Here is a 19048-nt window from a genome sequence, read left to right as displayed (position 1 = left end):
TTCAAAGTTGATTGGAATCTTTCTAAATCTTTCAAGTCTACCATAGTTAATATTTTGTTTAGTGTTTAATCCAAAGTTATCTTACCTTCTTTGCCTGACTAAGCAGATCCCGAACCCTGACCCTTTGCGCGGCGACATCGTCACTGATGGGCCTGTGTTCCTTGAGCTGCGCCCGAACCAGCGCGGCCTCGCACGAGGGCGGCTCCGCGCTCCGCAGGGCGGAGTCCACGCCCCGCAGCCACTCTAGTACCTCCTCCATGTCACCCACTACTTCTAGTGAGCGCTGTAAGGGGGGGATATAGTGTTATTATGTGGAATTTTAATATAAATGAGTTGATTATTAATTTAAAATTAAGTTTAATGTAAAATCTGTTTTGATGAAATATTTTGAATATAAAGTATTTTTTTAAATAAAACATTGCCCCACACTAGGATTTTCTCCTGTGTCGTGAGTGTGTTTACAAACATACAAGTTCACATACACATGACACCCAGACCCGAAACAACAATTTGTGGATTGCACAAAGAGTTGCTCCGTGCGGGAATCGAACCCGCTACACGTTGCGCGGCAGCCGGTTACCCAGCCACCGCGCCAACCGTGCAGTCAAAGTTATTTAAAAAGTCTACTAAAAATGTTTTTACTACTATTAATTCAAATTACACCACTCTCATTTAAACAAAAACACAAAACTGTCAATAGAATCTAAACCTTATCTCCAACATAATAAAGTGTATATTACCTTCTTGCTGAGCAGTAGTCGTTCAGCCTTGCGCTGTACTTGCTCGGCGATGGCGTCGAAGCGTCGGTTGTCGCGCGTCACTATACTCTCGATGTGAGTCGCGCCTTCTCCGGGAGAGATCTAGGGAGGGAACAGTCATTTTATTACTGAGATAGGAGGCACACATGTTGTATACACTGAGAAAAGTTTTAATAACATTTTGAGCAATCCGAGAACCGAACATGAAATATCTTGTTGGATACTCGCATTTGGAACTAGTTTATTAATTTATTTACTTAATAAGGGTCTCCAACAAGGAATACACATTGAGAACACGAATAACAATACATCAATATTAAAACTATGCGCTTCCTCAATTATTCGTTGATCAACAAGACAGAGAGACCTAAACAAAAATGGACATCCAAAATGTATATACGCGCATAACTCCTAAATTACTAGACCAAATTTGGCCTATAAAACTTTTTTAGAATATACGGTATTCACCGGGAACATCAGGAAATAACACCTGAAGATGAAGCTGGGGTGAACAGCGAATTTAGAATACCCAATAGTACAGTACAGTCAAATTCAAGGCAAGTTTTAGTAATAATTATGTTTCTCACCTGGCACAGCTGTGGTCCGATCTGGTTGAGGTTCTCGAGTACAGGTCTGTACTCCTGTAGCTCCGCCTCGAGCCGCAAGATGTCCTCCTCGCGCGGCTCCACTGACTGCAGACAGGATTCAGCTCCCGCCATCCAGTCCGCCAGTCTGGGTAGGAGAAAATAAGAACACATTATAATAAACAGTTATTATATCGATCACCTGTCATTGACTTGAATCTCATTAAAAACTATAAAATGTATACATTTTGTAAAACTATAAATGTATACATTTTATAGTTTTTAATTCGATTCAACTCATTCTACAGCCGATTACAATAGGGATGATTAATTTTTATTTTAATGTCCGTCTTGTAATTTAATCAAGGAACAGATTTTAATTCAAAGAATTATAAGAGATAGAATCATAAAAGATTAGTTAGTAATACGGAGATTTTGACACAAACAGCAATACGTCCCGATATTTTGGACTAAAAACAATTATTAATATTGGCCGTTAGCCAATTTAGTGAAAAGAATACTTATACCCATACTTTTGACTCGAAAACCTATGAGGATAAAAACACAAAACATATAGAAACATAATCACAAATACTAACCTAGCGTGACTATTGTACAGTTGTTCGACGAGCGGTAATGTCTCGGAGGCCACGCGCAGTAGATCAGCTCCCCGGCTGGTGAGGTCGTTGTACCTCCGCTGCAGGGCATCCAGCTTGTCTTTGAGCTGCAGAGCCTCGTCTCCGGAGATATGCTTCATCAGCTCCAGTCCTGACTCCACTGTGCTGTCCACTGCTTCCTGTTTTGATGCTATTTCCTTTGATTTTTCCTGTGGAGAAAGAAATAATGAATTAATATTAAGATCCTATATTACATAGCACACTTAACTGTTTCAAAAGTTGCTTGATTAGTAGCAAGCTAAAAACGATAGGTACGGCGATGTTGCGCGTTCGGTTCATGATTAGACCCGATCCTGACTCAAAATTATTCGAGGTTGAGTTGTGTAAGTACGGCTTATTCAAATAAGTATGTAACAAGAGCTGTTACAATAATTTTGAACGATATCGATAGCATTATAATTATCGAATTTTAATACCTCGAAACATAATTTTTTACTGAGGTACTTTTTTCATATATTTATTTAAAATTCTCTAAATTTACATTTTTAAATACTACACATACTTGAAATGACTTATAATACTGAGGTACTTAATTATACATAGTTACTATTTAGTAAAAAATTGACCATCAATATAGCATATTTTAAAACAAAACAAACTAATTTAACTGCTACTCACAGTCAACTCATGCATTTGTCTAAGCAGTTTCTCCATGTGCATGGGCAGTATCTTCCTCTTGGCCAGGTATTGCTCCATGGCGTCCATCCAGGCAGACAGGTCCTGGTACGTCAGCACCAGGTGCCTGAGACCCTTGCGGGAGGCTTCCAACAGGTCTCCAATGCTTAGACTGTGTTCTACTAGAGCCCCGTATCTGAGGAGGAAAGAGGTATTTAAGATAGTGATTTTTTGTGACGGTAGATGGCGGTGATGTTGTTTAAAGTCTTGTTGCGCTTGATAACAAATTGACATGTAAAAGCGTAACTTTGTAACCTATTTGCAGAAATAAATATCATTTTATGATGTTTTTGTGTTGTTGTTCAGCGCTTTTAAGTTTTATTATTGAGTCTGCGGTTCAATGTTTGTTACTTAATTAAACTTGGGATGAAAGTCGGATATAAAACGATATAAGGTTTTTAAAATTGAAACTTTTGCTACATGTTATGTGTACTGGGTGTCAACCCAGTTAGGGCTTTTACGTGTATGTGATCACTGTAAGAAAACTTAAATTCTTCCCTAATAAGTACATTCTTTTTCCAGTAAAGACAAGCATTGTGTGAAAATTAGAGGAAATCTTAGTGGCACAATACGCTCACCACCTATTACATGGGACTTAAGACATAAATTGTGAAAAGTGGGTGTACACAGTGGCATTACGTGTCATAATGTGCACCTCTGCCTACCCCTTCGGGGATTAAAGGCGTGACGATATGTATGTATGTACTAGTGGTACATTAAAAAGAAACATAATTACCTGTCAGTAGCGGCCTGCAGCCTGTCGGCGAGCGCGCTGGCCTCATCATCCCCGACGAGTGCCATGAGGGTGGACGCGGTCTCCGTGAGCTGCTTGAACGCGGGCTGCTTCGACAGGATGTCGTCGTGGAGGTTCTGGGGGGAGGGGGGTTGTTGTAAGGTAATGTTGAACGTGGTTAAATATTTGTTTTTGTTTAGATTTAGGACTTTGTTTAAATTATGAAGCAAACGGAGTTTCGTACCAAAAATCGATATGAATTGAGTTGTTGAAGACAGTAAAAATATGGTTCTAATTATGAGTTTCAATAATGGTTCTAATAATTGGTAATTAATTCATGAAAAGAACTACCAAGCCTTCAAATGGTTTTAGAGGACAATAAAGCTTCCATAACTCATACCAATTATTTATTTTTAATGAATTATTTTACTTTATTTTTTATTACAATTAATAGATTAGCTGAACCGGCAAAGTTCTTACCGCCTGAAATATTTTTTCTCTTTTTACAGCTTCCCTAGACTTCCACAAATAATTCAAGACTAAAATCTCGCTCCAGCAGTTCTCGAGTTTTAGCGAGACTCACGAACAACAATATACATGATGCTACAACACCTACCTTATGCTCCCTGATCTTGTGTTGTATCTTCTCCTCGTCAGTGGGCACGAGTTGCAGGGACTTCACCTTGCGTTCCGTAGTGCCGAGCCATTCCACCAACGGCTGCAACTCCTCTTGGAATTGTTTCGCCACCTACATCAATATTGTGTTAATTTAAACATGGATTTTTTGGTTGTATATTATGACTGCTTAGTAAACGGTGTTAGTTTTGATTCGATTACGAGAGCCGGTAATCGAAACCATAACCTAACATTGACATAATTATTTGGGTGTAATTTTTTTTTTAGAAAAGCGTTGTCCCACACTAGGATTTACTCCTGTATCGTGGGTGCGTTCAAATATAGACTACGTATTAACAAAAATGTTAGATAATTGTACGCTATAGATGCCTTACGGTGATTGATTTGTTTTGACTCATCTCTTAATGGTAAGCAATCACCGTCGACCATGGACACCCGCTGCACTAGAGGATCTACAACTTCGTCACCAGCCTTTTGTTATTACATTAAGTCTATTTGAAATAAATAATGTTGACTTTGACTTTGACTTTAAATTAAGTAACTCACCATCATAGCCTGTTCGAGATCGAGCATCCTCTGCTGGGCGCCGTTGGTGAGTGCATCGAACCTGTGCATGAGGCCCTTCAGTTGTTTCTCGATGGCCTTCCTCTCGGCCGGCTCGCATCCTCCAGCCACCTCGTTGCCCATCGCGAATAATGACGACATCGAGTTCTGACGGTCCATCAGCATTTTCTTGAGGAACTGTGGAAGGAGATTTTGGGGGTTAGTGATGGGGATTAGAAATATGGTCGGTGTCAATTTATATCGTATGGGGAAACTTATGATGACTTAATTTAAATCGAACGAAATAGGCCCAGTAGGTAAGCCAAAAGGTGAATTATCCTTATTGAGATATGTCCGTAACATTCCTAGACAACCTACAACATTACAGCTCTTCTAGGATCAAGAAACATGAAGATGATCACTCAATTTTAATACTTGATCAATTTCATTATTTATTTTGTTTGAGAAAATTCAATTTTTTAATTTTCTGTTTTCGTTAAAATATTTAATTGTATTATGCTTTTAGCTGTACCACGTAGAAGATATTATAGTGCACAGATATGTAGGTAATAGGTGTAAATACAGGTGCGCTGTGTGTTCCCTCACTTAAAAATTATAAAGACGTTTTAAACAAAATCCATTTGAACAACAAACCTTCTGTTCCTGCAGCTGAGCCTTCACGACCTTGTAGTCGGCTGACGGCGGCTTCTGGTTATTGACCATGTCCTCGGTGTCTGCCAGCCACTTCTCCAGCCCGGCCAGAGCCTCCGCGAACTTGCCAGACTGCAGCAGACCTACGTCTAGGCGACGTTCGCGCTCGTTTGTCTGGGAGGGAAAGGAAAAGTAAGTATTATGATTTTATCTAGAAATTGTGTTTAATTCACTATTCAGTTTTTGGTCTAGTAATACACTATCTTGTTGTAAAGGAAGTAAACAATTTTGAGTTCAAGTCTCTATTCTCGATCCAGATTCAAACCAAGGATCGATTCCCAAGAGCACCAAGGCACAATTATTACAAAAATCAGAATTATGTTTTAGTAGAAAACTTTTTTAATATTGAAATAAATAATTTTGACTTTGACTTTATTGAGTCTTGTATTTGGCACTTGTTTCTCTTAAATTGCATGGTAGACAAAATTGAAAAAAAAAATATTATAAAACATAAAGGTACGCATCTACAGACCCGCATTGTACGCATAACACGCACGCATAGCACGCAACGCATAGTTTGAAAACTTACAGACGCTTACCCTAATTATGTGCACCCCTCTTTACAAAAACATAAACATTATTGCAAATCAAATACATAAAATCTTCTCACCTTCTCCTTCAAAGCATTCCACTTATCATTCATCTTCTCAAGATCCTTCTCCAGGATCTGAGTGCTGACTCCCTGCAGAGCAGACCGTACGAGTCCCTGGCCAATCTTGTTACAGTGGGCCACGTTCTGACCGAGAGGCTCCAGGGTATGACGCTTCAGCTCTGCAAAGTCCTTCTGTTGTGACCTGATCTGTTCCACCTCCGAGGACACTGGCTTCAGGCTTCGCACTTGTTCTGAGGCCTGAGGGAGGAAGGGGTTTGTTTAATTATTGGTTGGTTTGGAGTTGATAGTGCTTTTTGTAAGGAGGCTATAAGTTATTTCAGTGTTGAAAGAAGTTACTAAACTTTGAAGAATTGGTGATACAAAAGAATACAATAGATTTTTTTTAATATCAATACTTTTAATGTAGTTTTAACACGAGTGCGTTCGGCGCGCTGATTGGTTGGTTTATTCGAGCCGGCCAATTAGAGCGTCGCACTTTAAACGTTAAGCAAACTCGTACTAAGGTACAGGCTGTTTAACATTTCACAAAATACTATGCTGTATTTTGTTATTGTAAAGTTAATTAGTTTCTGCGAATTAAAGTTTGAAAATAACACTTCATTTGATCATCTATTTAAAAACTTAACTTTTTCACATCAAAGGTAAATAAATTGATATAACATTTTCACATCACATCTGTTATTTAAAATTTCAATTAATAACCATATATTTTAGAAAGTTTGTAACGATAATGTTTAACCTACCATCCAGAATATCCTTTATTGTAGTAGAATCCCCTATATAAAAATAAACAAAATCTTCAGTTAAAAATATCCATCATACCTCAGTGACGTCATCCATGACGGAGTCGTATGCCTTGTAGAACGCTTCCAGTTTGCTGAGAGTGTCGTCCAGGTCTTGTTCCTTGGAGCGAGCGCGCTCGTCCAACTTGGCTAGCTGTTTGCGGAGACCTTCCACCTAGGGGGAGAGGTTGTAGGTTAGTATTATAATATTATGTGATCATTTTTATGAAGGTAAATTTAAACTGGGTGATGTTATAAGGTTGTCGTTTTGACGGAATATTTTGCTGATAAGTAAGCTGTGCAATTCTGGAAGATTCAGATCAATTATTCTTGTTTTGGCAGCATCGGACTTTCATTACTTTATTTCTAAAATCTTTCAAAGGTTTTTTGATGAGTTATGTAATACAGGATTATTTGAAATGTTGCCCCATACTAGGATTTTCTCCTGTATCGTGGGTGCGTTTACAAACATACAAATTGACATGCACATGACACCCAGACCCGAAACAACAATTTAAGGATCACACAAACAGATGAGCTAAAGCTGCGAGAATCGAACCCGCTACACGTTGTCGTAGTCAGTTGGCCAGTCACCACGCCACCCATGCAGTCACATAGTCTAATATCATAATATTACACTTTTTTTTAATTCTTTAATTCAGAAATGCCTGCTTTGCTTAGCTTTTGCCAACCAAAACACAACACCTGTTTACTTATAAATGGACCCTACATCACAAAAAATAAATTAATACTATAATATTATAAAATCACAAGCTCCTCACCTGGTCTCTAGTCTTAGCACTGTCCACAGTGTATCCACTGTCGACCAGTTCCTCAGCAGCTCGTTCAGTGTCCCCGACCAGGTCGTCAGCATTCTCCAGCCTCTTGTAGAAGCGGCCGATGTCATCGAGTTGTTGTTTCACGGTCTTAATGTCCCGGCCTGGCGGCTTCATGGCGTCCAACTCTTTCTCCAAGTCCGATAGATCGTGGGATAGGTTCTTTACTTTGTCCTGTAAGGGGAAGAGTTAATTTGTTTTTATTTAATATTTGTGTAAAGTGTAAAATCTTAGTTGGATTCACCGGTGAATTAAAATAAAATTGTTAATTGTTAATTTGCTTTGAGGTTCAAAAGTGCCTTCCTGGTCTATTTGAAATAAATAATTTTAGTTTTTGAAATTCATAATTAATATCATTATAAAACTTTGGACTTTAAGTGATTTAAACAGGAGTTTCTTTTAAAAATCGAGATTGATTCGAAGATTTGATTAATATTGGTTTTTAATTTTGGCCGCATTGACTAGCTACCTATGGTTTTCACAGTTATTATTTTTTATTTATTAATTAATGTATTATTTTGTTTTCATATAAGAAACAAGTTGCTTTGAATGTTTTATCAGTACTAGTTCGTTATCAGGTGATATCTTTTAGCTTGTAAGGGTGATTTTATACGTATTAAACTAAAGAAACTAAAGAACTAAAGAAAGGGGGAGGCCTTTGTTCAGCAGTGGACGTCTCTCGGCTGATGATGATGATGAAACTAAAGAAGTTTCGACTCGACTTTAAAGTAAAAATAATATATTATATATATATTTTTTTTCCATTAAGTTTTATTTTTGTTTAGGTTTTGGGTCATTCTCATAATCATGTATAATTTTGTTGTTTTTTTTTTTTTTTTATATAATATGTTGTATTTTATTTTAATCATTTTATAATTCTACTTGTTATATTTTATTCCATTACTCGTTTATTTTCTTATTAACGGATAAAAGTGTCGTTCTTATATCTTATAGTGCATGTTGTGACACTTTAAGATGTGGTGCATTTAAATTAATTATAACGTAAGTGTTGAGATGTAAGTCCTAATGCACCAAGTAGGTTGTCCAAATAAATCTATACTTAATATTATAAAGCTGAAGAGTTTGTTTGTTTGAACGCGCTAAACTCCGGAACTACTGGTCCGAATTGAATAATTCTTTTTGTGTTGGATAGTGCATTTATCGAGGAAGGCTATAGGCTATAAAACATCACGCTATGCTCAATAGGAGCCGAGCAGAGCGGGTGAAACCGCGCGGAAGTAGCTAGTAATATATAAATAAATATTTCCTCACCTGGAAATGCGTCATAGCAGCAGCAGCGCCGGCGAGCCTGCCCTTAGCCTCGCCCGCCCTGGCCTCGAGCTCATCAAGCCTATCAGCCAGCGCATGCGCCTGTTCCTCCAACACAGCCTTGGCTCGCCCCGCCGCGTCACGACCGGCGCATTCTAGCGCTAGTTGCACTATATCGTCCGCTGCCACGTTGATGTTCTGTGGGAAATTGAGACTTATGTCAGTAAGAGATAGGGTTCAGTTTTCCTTGAGATGGTGAGTTTTATTTGTATTTGTGTGAATTTGGATCTTATTTTAGGGATGAATAAGATTGAGTTTGTATTGCTAGTTGCACTATGTCGTCCGCTGCCACGTTGATGTTCTGTGGGAAATTGATACTTATGTCAGTACGGAGTACGGTTCAGTTTTCCTTGGGTTGGGTTATGTGGTTATGGTAAGTTTTATTTGTATTTGTGTACAGGAGTTTGGATCTTATTTTAGGGATGGATAAGATTGAGTTTGTATTGCTAGTTGCACTATATCGTCCGCTGCCACGTTGATGTTCTGTGGGAAATTGAGACTTATGTCAGTTAAGAGTAGGGTTCAGTTTACCTTGGGTTGGGTTATGTGGTTATGGTAAGTTTTGTTTGTATTTGTGTACAGGAGTTTGGATTGAAATATAATTATTGATACACACAAACTCGGTGTACGTTATGAATGTGCCTCTTTACTTAATCTTTCCAGGATAAGCGAAGATTACACGTGTTAAGAATGCATAATACAGAGTGATTGTAATACTTAGTCTTAGATAAACACATATTTATAGATATAGTCATATTTATATGATTTGACACAATTTTCCTCAAACAGGAAAAATGTTAAACAATATGTTTAAGATAAACACTGAAAGATTAGTACGAGTTCTATCTTTGCAATCTTTTATGTTTTTTAGTTAAAGATGCATTTGTGTTGTCAGATATAGTAAAAGATATGATATCTGCTGTATACCAACTATGTATGTGTGTAAAAGATAGTATATTTCGTCAAAATATTAGATTTAGATTTCAGCCATGATTCGTCCTACTACAGGGCTTAATAATATAAGGTCAAAATATCGCACAATGAAATTAACATTTACATTTTTTTTAGTCTTTTCACATGTTTGTCGAACGTCGACTATCCGGAGGCGTGCATCAAAATGAACCAGATTTTTTGAAGGATTACGTATATAGTTAACCAGCTTCTGCCAGTGGCTTCGCCCGCGTTCCCTTGCGATAATGACGTGGCGCTTATAATGGACAACAGTCCTACTCAGAGATATTTAATGATTACTTAAACTATTCCTTAGTAAACAATTTTGTATGGAATAAAAATTGCTAATGACTGGTTTAAGGAACCATTAAATGTGTCTAAGTACGGCGGTTAATGTGTGAAAAGAGCCCTTAATATAGCAAAGAGTAAAGAAGTAGTAGTACCTGTAGCGGCGCCCTAAGCGCGTGTATCTGGTCGGCGAGACTGGCGACAGTTTCAGCAGCCCGGGCGGGCGGCGCGGCCAGCGCGTCCTGCAACCTCTCCTCGCAGCGCTGCAGCGGGGTCTCCACGGCGCGCACCCGCTCCGAGAACTCGCCCAGCTTGCGGGCCGTACTCTCTAGGAACTCCACTTGTTGCAGCACTTCTGTACACAGGGGGAGAGAAGGATTTTTAGTTAATAGATAAGCAATTATGGAGCACTTCTGTGCACAGGAGGAGAGAACGATGTTTTAGTTAATTTGGTTAATAATAATAGTTGAATGTTTCTATTTCCTACGTAAATTATTAAAATCAAAACACGCGAATTATTTTCGGCTTTAATTCTTGCTTTTAATGTAAGCTTTTGATTAAGTGTCAGTGTCACTTTAGCGCAAAATTGCGCATCAATGTTGACTTTGCGCAATTACCTATTGTTGAATAATATCACAGTTAAGCTTTTGTATTACATTTATATATTTACTTAATTCAACAGACACAACAGTAGAAAATCATTTAAAGTAACAGACAACTGGCATAAATGATAAAAACAAAAATTAATATAAAAAAATTTAGATAAAAACTATATTGTTATCTTTTCTTCTATATTATATTAAAACACTTGATTCTTATTATTTTTATTAGTTTTTAAATTAGTATCAGTTAAAACAACATACCGTTGTTAATCCTGTCCCATCTCTCCTTCATGTTGTCGAGCAGTTTCCTCACCACCTCCTGGTCTACATCACACGACGAGATGAACGTCTCGCCCAATGTCTTGTTGTTCTCATACTCGCCAGATCTATAGGTAGAATTAAAAATAATATTATAATAATATGATCTTATTAACGATAAAAATTAATATTATGAGATATCACTGTCAAATTGATCGTGTTGCTATAAAACTGGGTCTTCAATGACAGAAGTCACCAAATCAGACTTATTTATACCGTAGTTATTTCATAAATCCTGTAGAAATATAATATAAAAATAAGTCGGGTTTTCCTTCCTGACGCTATAACTCCAGAACGCACGAACCGATTTCCACGGTTTTGCATTCGTTGGAAAGGTCTCGGGCTCCGTCAGGTTTATAGCAAAGAAAATTCAGGAAATATTCAAGAGAAAAGCGGTGGCGAAACGGAGTTCGCCGGGTTTGCTAGTATCAATATATAGGGTGTCCCAACAAGAACGCAAGATTTGAATTTTAAATAAAACGCAGATATTTTCAAAAAAATCGTGAAAGCTTTATATTATCGTAAAGTAGAGAAGATGAGGTTATCTATGGAACAATACATCGGGCAGATGGCCGCCGCGGCTTGGCTGAAACATACGCGATCTTTTAATGAATTTTTCAATGACCGTTTTGCATAAATGCTGCGGTATTTCATTAATACAGCGTCCAATTTCCTTTTTAAGACTTGAGTCGTCGTCGGCTTATTCGCATAAACCATCGACTTTAAGAAACCCCAAAGAAAAAAGTCTAATATTGATAAATCACATGATCTAGGCGGCCAATTCTGGTATCCAAAACGTGAAATAACACGACCGGGACATGACTGATGCAGCAATTCAATTGTTTCTCTGGTTGTACGACATGTGACGCCATCTTGTTGAAACCACATGCCTTCCAAATCCATTTCTTCAATTCGAGGTACGGATAAACTGGTTATCATTTTACGATACCGAACACCATGATTGACTATTTGCGCTTGACCTGCCTCATTTTCAATCGTGTAGCGCTCCATTTTACTAACCTCGTACCTTATACTAACAAACAATAACACTTGTTCAGATGGCAAACAATAATACTTCGAATGCCGCCAAATTTAAATCTTGCGTTCTTGTTGGGACACCCGTTATATTATAGAAATGTATTCTGAAAACTCGAAAAATTGCAAACTTTTTCCAATACTTGCGCAAAATGGCGCTAATATTTGCGCTTACCTCTTCCAGATATCGTTTCTGATCTGCTGCAGCTCTCTCAGTTGTTTCTCCACCTCCTTCTTAGTGAAGGCGGTAGCGGGCAGCTTGGCGAGTCTGTCTTCCAGGTCCGATAGCCAGGGCACGAAGGACTCCTGGGCCTTGTGGAATTTACGGCAGTGTTCCTGTAGGGGAAAATAAATAGTTATGTATTGGAACCTTTAAATGGATTATGAATAATAAATACTGTAATACTCTGACGATTTTGCATCAGTTAATATAATAAAAGTGTGATATTTAATATCTTTAGTTAGACGTTGTACGTTCTCAGAGTACTCGACTCTTTTGCTAATGCAGCGAATGTCGACAATAATTGCCGACCTAGTTTTTTAATAATCTCTTACTAAAATCTAAATGGTTTTTTTAATTTGACCATCCGACTAACGTCACAATTTTGACTAGATATTAAGTATAATATAACTAAAACTATTTCCTTACCTTAGCGGTCTGCAACCTAGTGTACCGGTCTACAGTCTCCCGCTTGAGTTTGTCCCACTGCGTCTGGATCCTGTCGAGGTCCTTGCGCAAGCCTTGGTGGGCTGGCTTCTTCTCCATCTCACGACCTGGTGGAAATTGGGACAATATTAGAGCAATTTATACGTTATAATAGTTGTTCTGATTTTAATATTGATGTTATTCAATCTGTAATTACTTTTTAATCGATTTCAAAAAAGAAAGAGGTTCTTAATTTTCTACGATTAAATACTTATAGATTGATATCGTCTATATACTGTTTAGTTGGCAATACATATTATAATAAGAGTTTCAACAATGAATATTTAAAAACAAAATGTTTCCCTGCGCAAAACACAGAACAAAAGAATCAAATACGCAGACAAGAGTACTTGCTCTGAAAGGCGACATATTACGAACTTTTTATGACATAGAATTTGCTACTTTATCATCAAAAGAATAAAGTTGAAAACACATTGAACGCCGTAGTGGTCACCGGTGACCGACGTTAGACGGATTTGCCTTCAACAGTTTTCTATTGGCAGCCAAAGACACAATAATCATCCGTCGGTTCAACTTCAACAGACGTAAGGTCAGGAGTTCAAAGCTTGTACTAGGCATGTTGATTTCTTTGAAAACTTGATGACAGATTTGTAAAGGCTTTGCTTCTAATTTTGTTTATTGAACTTAAAAATAATGATCTTACCCTTATCCAACAGCATGATAAGTTCATGTTCCCTCTGCGTGAGCTCCCGGTACAAGGGTTCGTGTCGCTCCAATTGCTGCTGCAGCTTGGCAGCGTCTGCAGAGACCTGCAGGCGGCCCGGCAGGGAGCTGAGTTCTGATTGCAGCCAGCCCAGCGTGCGGGCTACATTCTCTTCTAGGTTGCGGCCGTCCCTGTTGGTAGTTTGTTTGGTTAGATATGTTATAGTAGTACTATGTTAATGATTTGCGTGTGAATCTCTAAAGTTTATTGTTAAATGAATACAATTCTAGACTCCTTGGTAATGATGAGAATTGTTTTAAATGTGAAAAATGGGGCAATAATCCTTTACCAGACACGACAAATGCCTTACTGAAGTAAGAGATCTCTACTTTTATTGTCACATTAAAATTATTTAAACAATTTTTTATGTGTCTTTTAATTAACGCGTCCTTCTTTTTATTTATTTATTGAAATTAAAGTAGAGTTCCCTTACTCAAGTACGGGATCTCTTCTTTGATTGTCACACTTGTATTTAAACATCTTAAATTGTGTGAAATAATTATAAACCCTTTTTTTATTTTGGCTTTTAATTCACAGTCTTGCATGTCATAATTATTCCAACCTTACACAACATCAATTTCATCTTCAAACAACGCACAATTACAACCCAACTACTTTACTACTAAAGTAAAACCAATTCCAAAAATGCACTCACTTCAAAGCAGCCTCTATCTCCGCCTTCCTATGGTCGAGTTTCCTCTGCAGGTTGTCGTACTGCCGGGCCACGGCCGCTAACTTGCTCTGTATGTCCTGGCGCGACGCGGGGTCCGACAGGACCTGGGCTAGGGCAGCCCCGGCGCCTTCCAAGTCGGCCAGTAGGGGGCGCTGGCCTTCTAGTTGACGTTCCAAGTTCTGTAATGGGGTTATATAGTTAGTGAAAGTTTAAAAGATGTACATTATCAGAGAAGAGTAAATCTTTTTGTTTAAAATCTTGGAAAGTGACACAAAACAATATGACTAGCCCGTAACAGTTCACTGTTGGAGTATGGGACTTAGCTACGTACGAATATGAAGGTGTGGATTAGAGATGACATTTTTAAGGGTTCAGTTTTATCAGGGAGCGCTACTGCCTAGTCGTGTTGGATAATACGTAGTTCTATAGCCGTTTCTTACATCCGTGAGAAGTGTATGCATTCTAGTTTATGTCATACTTTTACACACATATAGATAGAGACATCACATGCCATACTTTTACGCACATATAAGTATTTATGGGCAAATATATAATGGACGGTCTTATAAGACGGTTGTGTTCGTAGGCAGCTGCTTAGATGCTTCCCGGCATCCCTAGATAAATGAAAACATTACCTCAATCTTCCTAAGCTGTTCATCCGGCTCGTTCTCCATGGCGACGTCATCGAGTTTGTCGCTGATGGTCTGCAGCGCGTCCCGCAGCCGCGACAGGCCCGCGTCGAACTCACGCGACGTATCCGCCGCCGCGCCTAGACTGTCCGCGCGCTTCTCTAGTCTGTTGGGGAAAGAAGGTGTTTTGTAATTTATTTAAGGGTGTGTAATTACTTATTGTATTGAGGATTGGTTTCTTTTTTATGTTTTTTTTTTAAGTTATAACAAAGGCATTATAAAAAAGCGATACAAATGCAAGTTTCAACATGAAAAAAACTAACTTCAAAATAGTCTAGCACCTTACAAGTTAGTGGATGTTAAACTAAAGATTGTAAATACAAAATCCATCGCCTCGTTTTCCGGCTTATACCATATAATTTTTTTGTTGTAAGTCCCATGTAATAGGGGTGAGCCTATTGCCATATACCGGGCACATTTCCAGATTCCGTGCTATTATTGAGATATTTTTCGAAAAACCAAATACTTTGCCCGACCCAGGAATCGAACCCGAGCCAGTCTCAGTAAAAAAAAAAATAACTTTATAACAAATCATATTACATAATTTTTAATCCCCACTTACTTGTTAAGCAAATCATTCCACCGGTCCTGTATCTCAGCGACCTTCTGCTTGAGCTTGGCGGCGTCAGGCGAGGCGGGCTCCAGGCGACACAGCACGGCCGTGCCCACCTCCTCCAGGTGCGCCAGCTGGGGCTGTTGGCCACGGAACTCTTCGCGGAGGACCTGCACCTGGGGGGGAAGGACATGGGGGGTTTAGAGGGGGTGAATTGGGCGTATTTGTAGGTGTTTAAGAGGTGTGTATGTTGTTTTTTGTATGTAAAATGTATGGAATATTTTTGCTGATGATACGAGAGTATTTTAAATGAATTTATCATTTTTGTATTATATTTGAGACTTTGAATTTGTTTTTGTTTTAATTATTTAAAATAAAACATTTTAAACTAGCTTTTGTATATTATAAAACATTATCTTATCTTCAGATATAAGATACATTAATGCTTTAAACAAAAAGATTAGGATGTGTGTATTTATTAATTAAAATTTCCAAATAAACATCTGCGCTTTCATTGATTTAGCATATCCATCTAATTTGAATGTATGAGCTCAACTCCTGTACACCAACGGATTTTTAACATATGCATCTAACTTTTATCCATAAGTTCCACTCCTTACGAAGCACATACCTGTTGTACTTGGGTCTGCACCATCCTGGAGTCGGAGGAGATGGGTCCGAGCGCGGCCATCATGCGGTCCTTGGCGCCCAGCCACACCGACAGGTTGCTGTACGTGTCCAGGAAGTCCTTCATCTCCTCCATTAGACGGATCCTGGGGAGGAAGAGTTTCTTATAGTAAGATATTTAACAAAATTTTGTTAAAAGTTTTTAAACTGACATGGTCACTAACACTATTATTAGAACTTATGACGGGATATTTACCATGTTTATTCACTTCGATGAGTTTCCGATATTTCGGCACTGTTGCAAGCGCCATGATCGAAGTGAATAAACATGGTAAATATCCCGGCATAAGTTTTAATAATTTTTTGTTAAGATCGCCTGAAGGTAAGCGATGAAACCCGTCCATGGGCACCATAGACAGTGGTGCCATGTTAAAAGGAGCTAAGTCCCTTCATAAATATTATCTAACTAAACATAACTGGGTGCTTACTCTTGAAACCAATCTTAAAGTCAATGCAATTTCAATCCAACTTAAGAGTATAAAAATGTCAATGTCGATTGATTGGAGCTGAATTCAAGAGGTCTTAATCTACAAAAGTTATATAAGTGGTTGAAATCGGTTATAATTTCGATTCACCGTTTTCAGTCTATCCATATAAATTAGTATTAAGTAAATAACTTCGATTATAAGTTGTGAGTCTATCTATATAAACTACTAATAAGTGAATAATAAGTAATACTAACTTGTCCTTGAAGGCATCATGCAGTGCCTTCCACCTGGATGCGACATCTTCCATCTCATCATGCAGTCTGTCGGCTCCCACAACGCTCTGTTTGCGTTTCAGCAGCTCACGGACCTGGGGGGCGCAGTATACTGGTTACGTCATGTGTGAGTATAAGGGGGGAAGTTCCCACTTCCCCCTTTTATACATCAACATTCTCCCGAATGTTGATGTATAAAAGGGGGGAGTGGAAGAATGTTGATGTATAAAATGGGGGGAGGGGGAGAATGTTTAGGTATAAAGGGGGGGGGATGTTGTGGCGTTATTTACTGGCGTACTCAAAGTTATTTAATGGTTACTTGACCCAATCCTTAGCAATTGTTTTCGGAACAAAATAGTTACTAAGTAATAGTTTCGGTAATCATTAAAAGTCTCTGAGTACGGCAGTTAGTCAGTGTTATTACATTTAATAATAATTTCAATTAATAAACATTATTAATTGAAATTATTATTAAATATCTAAAAACTAATATTGAACCTTACCTGAGTCTTAGTAGAGTCGAGAATGCTTTGTTTCTCGTACATCTCCTCGAGGACGGCGCGAGCTTGCTTGATGGTCTTGTCGGCTTCCTCCTTCGTGTTGGCAACGCTCTCCTTGGGCAGTTGTCTTTGGACCTGGGTATAAAGGGAATTATTTTATATGTGATATTTCTCTAGTTACTGACTTTTCAAGACATTTCTAATCGTTCAGTTTGATCTGGATATTATTGGGGATGCCTATAGTCTGTACTAGACTTTTAAGCGTTTGTGTTTAAGTGTGGGAGAGCCATGAGCTTGACTGGAGTGATACCACGACCTCACAGAAAACCGACTTGAAATAACGCTTGCGTTGTGTTTCGTTGTGTGAGTAAGGTAACCGGAGGTCCTATTACATCATTATCAAATGACTTCTCCCGCCATGGGCGAAGCGAGAGGGAGTGTCAGACTTTTACTGGCTAAAAACCACCGCGCTCCTATTCTTGTTTTTCTAGCCGGAGCCTCAGTAAACCCGCTAGGTAGTCCGCAGCTCCGCAAATTTTAGACCCTGCATCCATCGACTAATTACAATTTGAGACTGTACCTGAATATAACAAAAATAAATACTAATTAATAAAGACATGTACCTTATCCAAGAAAGTATTGAGCGCCCTCAAGCTGTCGAGATGTCTCCGGAGTTCGTCCCGGACGGCGTCCAGCTCGGCGGTGCGGTCGGCCAGCTTGGTGCCCAGCAGGCTGTACCGGTTGTTGATCTCCGACAGTTGTTGCTGCACTGGAGATAGCTCTGTGGGGGGAGAAAATGGGGTTATAAATGAGGGTGCCCAATTACCCTCCCTTACCAATCTTCCTAATTCCCGATCCCCCAATAACCCTTGGATTTCTAACCCCCAAAAGGCTACGCACTTGTAACGCCTCTGGTGTTTCGGGTATCCATGGGCAACGGTGATTGCTTACCATCAGGTGATCCATGTGCTCGTTTACCGGCTTATACCATAAAAAATGTTTTTATCATTAACGAGTCAAAATTAAGTACATACTTAGGTGCACCAGCGAATCGGTTACCACGCAATTTTTAACCTTATAATAAGATGGAAATAGAGTTGAAAATCGTCAATTTAAGGGAGTTTGTAATGCTGGTAGTTAGTATATGGTCTCTAAGTTATCCCACATACCTTCAAGATGGAACCCGTCCTGGCTGGAGCGTCGAGACGAGAACCCGCTGGAGGTGGAGTGTGTGGAGCCCGGACTTACCAGGCCGTGCCCCTTGCTGGGGGACGGGGAGCGGCCGTCTAGGGTGCGACCTGGGGGGGGGGGGAGTAAAAAGTTCATATTAATATTGGCTATCGTTTATTTTTCTTATTATTGTTCTTGATTATTTATTAATTCTTTAAAGTAATATAATCTCGTTGCGTGGTAGTGTCCAAAAGGTTGATAGCATTATCAAATTTAGTTGCAATATGCTAATGAATTCTTTACCCAAAGTAGTGACTAACAACTTTTGTATTATATGAAAATTGATAGTTTAGAAATCAATTTTAGAAATTGAAGTTATTTAATATATTTATATGTAGGTTCTTTCAACTGTTGAAGACAAATTTGAAATTTTGAAGTTATTTAAGATTTTTATATGTGGTTTCTCTGAATTGTTGAAGTTATTCGCTTATTCGCATTTATTTTATACTTCATTCATTCTTTCACTGATTAGATGCTCAAACACAGTGATGAAGATAACTCAAGAAAATTACTAG

The 19048-nt window shown here is 38.6% G+C and overlaps 1 protein-coding gene across 49 annotated transcripts in view; it reads right to left on the bottom strand.

Moving 5' to 3' along the window:
• The window catches only part of LOC118277469 (microtubule-actin cross-linking factor 1), a 323764-nt gene that overhangs the window by 44145 nt on the left and 260571 nt on the right, over nucleotides 1-19048 (bottom strand). For 48 of the 49 annotated variants that reach the window (XM_050696478.1, XM_050696476.1, XM_050696481.1 and 45 more), the window contains 26 exons: nucleotides 18473-18601; nucleotides 17927-18084; nucleotides 17307-17438; nucleotides 16786-16898; nucleotides 16048-16189; nucleotides 15426-15592; nucleotides 14810-14969; nucleotides 14157-14353; nucleotides 13442-13632; nucleotides 12721-12845; nucleotides 12247-12407; nucleotides 10980-11104; nucleotides 10272-10471; nucleotides 8821-9015; nucleotides 7495-7722; nucleotides 6753-6887; nucleotides 5928-6167; nucleotides 5261-5431; nucleotides 4610-4804; nucleotides 4044-4175; nucleotides 3431-3564; nucleotides 2638-2830; nucleotides 1942-2168; nucleotides 1346-1490; nucleotides 741-860; nucleotides 86-283 (listed from right to left, as the gene is read on the bottom strand). In XM_050696478.1, the coding sequence (XP_050552435.1) occupies nucleotides 86-283; nucleotides 741-860; nucleotides 1346-1490; nucleotides 1942-2168; nucleotides 2638-2830; nucleotides 3431-3564; nucleotides 4044-4175; nucleotides 4610-4804; nucleotides 5261-5431; nucleotides 5928-6167; nucleotides 6753-6887; nucleotides 7495-7722; nucleotides 8821-9015; nucleotides 10272-10471; nucleotides 10980-11104; nucleotides 12247-12407; nucleotides 12721-12845; nucleotides 13442-13632; nucleotides 14157-14353; nucleotides 14810-14969; nucleotides 15426-15592; nucleotides 16048-16189; nucleotides 16786-16898; nucleotides 17307-17438; nucleotides 17927-18084; nucleotides 18473-18601 (4313 nt within the window). Of the gene's footprint in view, nucleotides 1-85; nucleotides 284-740; nucleotides 861-1345; nucleotides 1491-1941; nucleotides 2169-2637; nucleotides 2831-3430; nucleotides 3565-4043; nucleotides 4176-4609; nucleotides 4805-5260; nucleotides 5432-5927; nucleotides 6168-6752; nucleotides 6888-7494; nucleotides 7723-8820; nucleotides 9016-9249; nucleotides 9361-10271; nucleotides 10472-10979; nucleotides 11105-12246; nucleotides 12408-12720; nucleotides 12846-13441; nucleotides 13633-14156; nucleotides 14354-14809; nucleotides 14970-15425; nucleotides 15593-16047; nucleotides 16190-16785; nucleotides 16899-17306; nucleotides 17439-17926; nucleotides 18085-18472; nucleotides 18602-19048 lie in introns of those variants that run through there. The other variant, XM_050696502.1, reaches the window with a different exon arrangement.

The sequence above is a fragment of the Spodoptera frugiperda genome, chromosome 10 (assembly GCF_023101765.2).
Source record: "Spodoptera frugiperda isolate SF20-4 chromosome 10, AGI-APGP_CSIRO_Sfru_2.0, whole genome shotgun sequence".
Taxonomy (NCBI): Eukaryota; Metazoa; Arthropoda; class Insecta; order Lepidoptera; family Noctuidae; genus Spodoptera; species Spodoptera frugiperda.
Note: the sequence above shows the minus strand (reverse complement) of the source record. Positions and strands in the feature narration are given on the sequence as shown.